The sequence below is a fragment of the Cetorhinus maximus genome, chromosome 4 (genome assembly GCF_964194155.1).
Source record: "Cetorhinus maximus chromosome 4, sCetMax3.hap1.1, whole genome shotgun sequence".
NCBI lineage: Eukaryota > Metazoa > Chordata > Chondrichthyes > Lamniformes > Cetorhinidae > Cetorhinus > Cetorhinus maximus.
Window position 1 is genome coordinate 47,095,562 of NC_135882.1, and position 8,305 is coordinate 47,103,866.

The 8,305-nt window shown below is 43.7% G+C and overlaps 1 protein-coding gene across 3 annotated transcripts in view; it reads right to left on the reverse strand.

Annotated features, from left to right (window-relative positions):
* cdk13 (cyclin dependent kinase 13) overlaps positions 1–5,571 on the reverse strand; it is a 91,096-nt gene extending 85,525 nt beyond the window's left edge. For all 3 annotated transcript variants that reach the window (XM_078540136.1, XM_078540135.1, XM_078540134.1), the window contains exons 1-2: positions 4,323–5,571; positions 1,478–2,119 (exon numbers count right to left, since the gene is read on the reverse strand). In XM_078540136.1, the coding sequence (XP_078396262.1) occupies positions 1,478–2,119; positions 4,323–5,311 (1,631 nt within the window). In that variant the 5' untranslated portion in view covers positions 5,312–5,571. The remainder of the gene's footprint in view (positions 1–1,477; positions 2,120–4,322) is intronic.
* Between the last annotated feature and the right edge of the window lie 2,734 nt (positions 5,572–8,305).

Genomic DNA, 8,305 nt, shown 5'->3' on the forward strand with positions numbered 1-8,305 from the left:
TTGCAATATTGTATATCTTGGTCATTGGCAAACTCAGATATGTGGCTTTCTATCCAACAGCTAAGTTGTTCTTCAAAAAATTCAATCAGGTTCATCCATCACGACCTGCAATTTACAAATCCATGTTAGCTTCCTGATCAGCTCAAAGCTTTCTCAAGGTGTTCAATCGCCCTATCCTTCATCATATACTTTCGTAATTTTCTGGGAAAAGATGTCAAGACTAACTTGTCTTTAATCCTGTGGTTTCCCTTTCTCATCTTTCTTAAACAGTGGAATGTAGTGTACAATTTTTAAATATGAAGAATAGTTCTTGAAATCAAGAGAACTTTGGAAAATAAGGCATCTGCCATGTTCTCACCTACTTTCTTTAAAACCTTAGGATGGAAACTATCTGGTCCTGGTGATTTGTGACTCTTTAGTGCCATTACTTTCTTCATTACTGTTAATTTGCATATGTTGATTTTGTTATATACCCATCCCTAATTTAATATTAGTTTTCTTGCACTGTCCACCAGGCTTCCTCTACCGCAAATACTGACACACAATAATTATTCAATATTCATACCTAAGCCAAGCACACTGAAGTAGCACTTTTCCTTCTCGTCTACCAAAACACCAAGAAACCCTCAAACAGGGGTATTTAAGCAACAGCTTACCTTATTTGGTATCATTCTCCTTCCTAAGTCAGAGTTCATGGATTCGCCCTTCACTCCAGAACTTTTTTTTTGCACATTTCTGAAAGTAGCTGACTAGACTGGTATTTATTGATCATCCTCAGTTGCCCTGAGAAGGCAGTTGTCGGCATTTCTTTTGAACTGCTGCAGTCTCTTGTAGCAGTTTGTTTTTAAAAACTGAATCAAAATCCTCAAACTGCCATGGTGGGACTTGAACTTTCAAGTTCTGGGTTACTAGTCCAGTAACAGAACCACTACACTACCGCACCCTGAAGAATAATCTAGCCTAATGGAGTGCAGCATTCCTTTTTGGATCAAACACTGAACCAAAGCCCCACATACCCTCTCAGGTGGATGTAAAATATCCATGGCATGATTCAATGAATAAATAGGAAGCTTTCTTGGATCCTGGTTAATATTCATCCCTCAACCAACATCACCAAAACCAATCAACTGGTCACTAATTTTATTGCTATTTGTGCAATCGAGCTCTGTTTAAGCTAACTGTCACATTTGTTTACACAATTTCACTTCAGAAGTAAATCACTGGCCCTGGAGTACTCAAAGTTCAGAGGAAATAAAAGTGCTTTATAAATGCAAGTCCTCATTCTTTAAGGCCTGCACTTTTAAAGAACAAACTATTTTACTGTCTTCAAAACAAAACAAAATGCATTCACAAGCAGAAATATGAGAATAAAATTCAGAAAGCAAGGAGCTTCAAAAACTAATCAATTCTTCAACACTTCCTGTCCCAACTCATATTTGTAACTGAAAGTTCCACCAAGTTATACAGCAACTCTTACCTGCTCACATCGTCATGCTCCTCCTTGGTCAGCACTGGGAGCAGGGGTAGTGAAGGCAGCATTGATGTTTGTAGGGTTAGATTCTTCTCTTTCTCCTTTGCAGCTTCACTTGGCACAGCTTGCTTGAGTTTTTCTTTTGGTGTCATTGACTCCACTTTCACTGTTGGGGTTTTGGGAACTTTGGCCCCCAAGTTTGCCTGTGCTGCCTCTTTTTTTTCCATGTTTGAGTCAAAGTCTATTTTTGCCTCCTGAGTATTCGCCTTGGCTTTCGGTTTCTCATCTTTAACTGTTACCTGCATTCCAGTGTCTAATGGGGAAACAGCTACTCGCTCAGTCTTGAGCTTATTTGCCTCTCTTGTATCCTTTGTTTGAGATGCATGGGCTGTTGTCGTTGAACTAGCATTGCTACTTGCCTTGGCAGTAGTTGCATTAAGTGCATTAGATATTTTCGCATTATTTTTAGCGGCCTCAAAAGCTCTTGCTTTTTTGTGCTTACTCAGCTCAGCTGCAAGGCTAGTTTTGTAAGTTAAACTGTTTGGTGAAATGCTTGACTGACGACTGCGAGACCTTGACACACGGTGCTTGCTGCGAGATCTTGAGCGTCTAGAATAATACGGACTTCTACTCCGTGACTTAGGCCTCCTGAAAATGCAAATCATGCAATCAATCATGGCCCAAATAATTAGACCTAATGCACAAATCATTTAACTTGAATGCAAACAAAGTCTGAATCATTTAAAGAGCATATGTCTACTTCTGATAATGCAAAGTCATTTCTTGCAGGAAGAAATGAGAATTATTAAATATTGGAATTGAGCCTCATAGATACAGCAAAACGGATAGCTAAAACACTTAAGAGTTAATTTGAAGTAAGCAACTTTAAATTGAGTAGAGTATAAACTTCATACATGAACAAATAACTACAATTTGCATTATTTGTTTTCAGCAGAAATGTCCAAGCTGCAGGCTTATTTGTTGGTTCGCCCCCTGTGTAATGTAGCTTGTGAAAACAAGAAGCCTGGACATTACTGTTCTTGCATATAACAAGGAGAACAATGAATGCACCCTCCATAATATGAGCTCTTGGCTTAATCACCTGTTTATATGTAAGGCTGCACAGAACTTTGGCCAAATTTCAGAGGTTAAGCACGAATATCAAAATATAATAAATGAAAACCAAAGGCGGCAACTACAGTTGTATGGTCTTAACACCACAGGTTTAATTTGTGCAATATTGAGAGCTGTAAAGATAACATACAGAATGTTGCTTAAGAGAATCCAATCAGCCAATGTGAGAGACCACTTTTCAATGCCAATAGAACAAGGGTGTCCAAACAATAGCAAGTGGGTTTACTCCGAAACCCCAGCAATCCAGCTCTCCATGTACAAGTTTTATTAGATTCTTGTATTTCTTACTTGCTATTTAGTCCCGTTCAAATTTTGTGGGTCAGGATATTTCAAAAAGATTTGCTTTCTAAGCATTGTTGACTTACAACTCCCAATTCAGAACACCAAGGCATATTTGTATCACACTATAAATGGTCCCCAAGGCTCCATTGTTCCAATGAAGACAAAGAACTCCGACACCACTGCCACAGAGCACATACAAATCATAAATACAAAGCAAGCTAATTTTTGCTAACAGTACGGGCAACTTGGAGCATTTGATCATTTAAAAGAAACAGTGGCCGAAAAATCTCAAAACCTGACAACTGCAACCAGCCATTGCAATCAACCACACAATACCCAAACAAGGGCAAACACTCAGGTTCATTCTTACTTAGATCCTCACATTCTTATACAGACTACCAGCAACTTAACATTTAAGTTCCTACTGGTTATTACTAAATCGGTCATAAAAACATAAATTGGCAGCTAAAGTTAGCCTAACAAACAAGAATGTAATACTATAATTGCAGTGCTTTAGTTCCCAAAACATTTTAACATTAACGCAAACTTGATTATACTAACTACCAAAATAACAGTTGAAATATTCTCACAGTACTTCAAAGTGTCACACCCATTAGAAAGAGAGGACCTGCTGCTGCCATCAGTAAGAATTGGTAGAGAATTAAATCAAGAATGACAAACTACAAAATAAGACAGTGATTTCACAGGAGGGAACTGCAAGTCACATACTTTCTATCTAGTATAGGTGAAAACCACAAGTGCATTAATAGTATGAAGCTCACCATTCAACTCATTACAAATTTGTTCCTTCACAAAGAACATGCATACCCTTCAAGAGCTTCAGGACATTAGGACACCAATTAGTTTTAGACAACCCAAACCAACACTACATAACCTTCCCTTCTTAGATGTTATAACAACTTGAAACTATAATTATTCTGTTACAAACCCTAAATAAAACTTTACAAAACATCCATACAAAATATAGTATACCGGACATATTATTTTGTACAAATTAAATGACCCATTTGATGGTTATGTGATACTTTCTACTCAACATCTGGCAGAAATATTTGACATAAATTAGGAATTTATTACATAAACACTAAGTGTAATGTACAGTTCATTTTAAACTTTGAAGCATATCTGATGTAAGGATATATTATTATTAATGTTATATTATATATTATTGTTCAGACTGCAGTATGTGGATGCATTATACTCGATATTTTATAGTATATTTCATGTACGAATACAAGTATTCCAGATCTTATGGTATATTTCACGGATGAATAGATTATGTCCCAGAATTTATGGTATATTTGATGTATGAATAAATATATTTCAGGCTAACTTTAAATATATTTGTAGAAACGTAATGACATTATAACGAAGCTAACATTTGAGATGGTCACACAGACTGACAGCGTCTTACCTGAGCTCCGGGCTCCGGCTGTAGGGGCTGGACGAGCGACGACGGCTGCTGCTGGCGTAGGGAGTAGGGGATAGGCCGCCATACTCGTAGGGGCTGAGGTGCCGGGAAAAGCTGGGCGAGCGGCGGCGGGACGTCGAGTAAGGGCTGGGAGAACGGCCGGTGTAGCTGGGGTGCAAGGCCGGCTCCCGCGAACTGTATAGCGGCTTGAAAGCGAAGAGGGGCGGCGGGGGGCTGCGGCCGTACAGCTCGAAGGCGGCGGGCCTGCTGGGGCTGTGGCTGGAGCCGGCTCCGTAGGCCTGTGGGTAGCAGGACACGGCCGTCCCATACGGGCTCTGCTCCCGGTAAGGCGGGCTGCGGTGCCCAGGCGAGGCCGAGGTGCGGTAGGCCCGCGGAGCCTCCCAGTCGGCCTCCCGGTAGGCCCGCGGCGGAGGCTCCCTGTAAGCCGCGGGCGTCTCTTTGTCACTGCGGTGCGAAGCGCGGCTTCCTCGGACCTCCTTGTCGCCCTGGACCGGTTGCTCGGCCGCTGCTGCTTTGTTCCGGCTCCGGCTCTTACTCTTGGCCTTGCCGTCGGCCCGGGACCGGGAGCTTTCTTTGCCCTTGTCCCGTCTCCGCCTCTCCTTGTCCCGGGAGCGCTCGGGTCGGCGCCCAGCGGAAGACGCGGGGCTGAAGCCGAAATTCTCCGACTGCGAGCTCACGTCGTCGTACTCGACCAGGCCGCGGAGCGAGAGCGGGATAGCAGAGGGCCCCGATGCCGAGCAAGCCGCGGCCGCGGCGGTGACCGGGTATTTGCCGTCCCTCCGCTGGGCCCGACTCTCGGCCGAGTGCTTACTGCGGCGTTTCTTGCGCCGCGAACTCGAGGGAGGAGGAGCGGCGGCGGCCGTTGCGCAGCGACCTTTCTCCCGGGTCTGAGCCGGGCCGCTCTCACTCGGGCGTCTCCTCCCGCTGGGGCTGCGACCCCGGCTCCCGCCGCGCGTATCCGAACTCGGCATTGACTTCCGCGACTCCCCGGTGCCGCTCACTCCATCCGCTCGGAGCCGCCGCACATCCCACTCTTCAGGCCCGGGGGGGTCGAGGTGAAGGAGATAAGGAGGCTGGTGGGTGTGAACGGGGGTTGGAGCTGGGCCTGTGCCTCGGGCCGACTCCTGGAGCTGTCGCTTCGCTGATCCCACTGCTGCCGACCTCGGGGCTGCCGCCGCCTTTCGCACTAACAGCGTCCACTCATCCGGGCCCCGTGGCGCGCGCAACACTCGCCGCTTCTGCGCCGACTCACAAAATGGCCGCCTGCTCGAGCCATTCGGCAACTGCGGTTGACCTCACAGATTCGCTTCCGGGGGTAACTACGCATGCGGGCTGCCTCTGACCGCGGGAGGACTAGGGTCTAGTGGGGGGAAGATTGATGTTTGGCTTTGGATCCACTTTTGAAAATGGATTGTACAAAGCTGAAGAATGATCCTGCTTTTATTTGGTACAATTGGGCAGCACCATTATACTAATGTTTCTCTCCTATATGTAATGCTCTTAGCACATGGCACAGAGCATACAGCACTACTGATCCATGGCTGTGTATCCTCTACAGCAGGCCCCTCCTGCCCCTTTTCAATTTAACTCTATCAATATAACCTTATATTCCTTTCTTATGTATTTATCCAGCTTCCTCTTTAGTCAGCTGACATAGTCTTAGTAGGCATGAGCTCTACATTCAAAACAGGCCACCATATTTCTCAAGTACCACATCAACATTGCAAACAAGTTGGTTCATACTCAGTTGGAAGGGGAGGGTGATGAAATCAGGAGTACGGGAGAAGAATTTGTCATAGGGACTGAAGACAATGGCTTTGGTCTTCCCCTACATTTAATTGGAGCGAACTTCTACTAGCTCATTGAAATTAGTTATACACAACAAATTGGCTCAGTTCAAGGAATCATAGTTTATAACCAATAACAATGCTCATGTTGGATTTTTTTTCTGCTTTAGACTCTGCATTCTCCAATGCTCTCCACCATTACAGCTGCCAACTCTCTTGCATTGTTCTGGAATCTTCAGGAGTTAAAAGATTCACAAAGCAGCTGAAAGGAGCAAGAGACCCAATTTCCCACAAACTGTCCGTGTTCTCCATCACGAATGATATTCTATACAACTACAACAAAAGTAAATATCCCCTGTCCTTCAGCATTGTTGATCACACCACCCATTAATAATGCCTTCCAATAGTCATCCATCTGTACGGAACTGCACTCAGTTGGTTCCGTCTTATCTAATTGTAAGTAGACAATCACCTGCAATAGCTTATTATCTCACTTGCGCAGTAACCTCTGGTATCTCCCAAAGATCTATTCTTGGCTCCCTTTATTTTTAATTTATGTGCTTTCCCGTTATGACATTATCCAGAAACACATTTTAGCATGTAGCTGACGGCAACCTCTCTCTCGACCCCTCCTGCTCATCTGACATCCAGTACTGGACAAGAAGAAATTTAGTGCAATTAAAATATCGGTAGAAGGGATGGTAGAGTTAAGGGATGGATTGACAATTGAAAGTCAGATTTTACTGGATAAATTGGTTATGCTTACAGTGGATAAGTCACCTGGTCCAGATGACATGCACCTCAGGTTTCAAAGGGAAGTGGGTGTGCCATAATCTTCCATGGATTTATGAAAGGGAAATCATGTTTAACAAACCTGACAGTTTTTCTGAGAAAGTAATCAGCAGAATAGATAAGGTGGAAACCAATGGATGTGGTGTATTTGGATTTTTGGAAGGCTTTCAATAAGGTCCCACACAGGAGTTTAGAAAGCAAAATTAGAGCACATGGGATTAGGGGTAACATAATGGCATGGATTGAGAATTGGTTAAAAGACAGAAAACATTAGGAATAAATGGTCATTCTCAGGTTGGGATGCTGTGAATAGTGGGATACCACAAGGATCAGTGCTTAGGCCCTAGCTATTCACAATCTACATCAATGATTTGGGTGTGGGGACCAAATTTTCTGATGACATAAACCTAGGCAGGAATGAGAGTTTTGAGAAGGATGCAAAGAGGCTTCAAGGAGATTTAGACAGGCTAAGTGAGTGGGCAAGAACATGGCAGATGGAATATAATGTTGAAAAACGTGAAGTAATCTGCTTTGGTAGGAAATAGAAATGCAGAGTATTTCATAAGTGGTGAGAGATTGGGAAGTGTTGATGTCCAAAGGGACCCAGATGTCCTTGTTCATAAGTCACCGAAAGCTAGCATGCAGGTGCAGCAAACAATTAGGAAGGCAAATAGTATGTTGGCCTTTATTGCAAATGGATTTGAGTATAAGAGTAAAGAATTCTTGCTGTAATTGTATAGAGCTTTGGTGAGATCATACCTGGAGTAGTGTACACAGTTTTGGTCGCCTTACCCAAGGAAGGATATACTTGCCTTAGCAGGAATGCAACGCAGGTTCACAAGACTAATCTCTGGGATGGCGGGATTGTTCTATCAGGAGAGATTGAGGAGACTTGACCTATATTTTCTAGAGTTTAGGAGAAGGAGAGATGATCTAATTGAAGCCTACAAGATTCTTACACAGAGCTCCAAAGGGTAGATGCAGAAAGGATGTTTCTGGGGAGTCTAGAACCAAGGGGGACAGTCTCAGAACAAGAAGTAGCCCATTTAGGACAGATGAGGAGTAATTTCTTCACTCAGTGTGATGAATCTTTGAAATTCTCTACCCCAGAGGGCTTAGTCATTGAGTACATTCAAGACAGATTGATAGATTTCTAGCTATTAAAGACATCAAGGGATATGGGGATAGTGCAGGAAAATGGCATTGAGGTAGATCAGCCATGATCTAGTTGGATGGCAGAGGAGGATCTGGGGCCGAATGGCCTACTCCTGCTCCCATTTCCTATGTTCCCCAGATAAGAGAGAGGTGCCAGAGGATTGGAAAGTGGAAAACATGACACCCTTATTCATAAAAGGGTGTCAGGACATTCGTAGTAACTACAGGCCA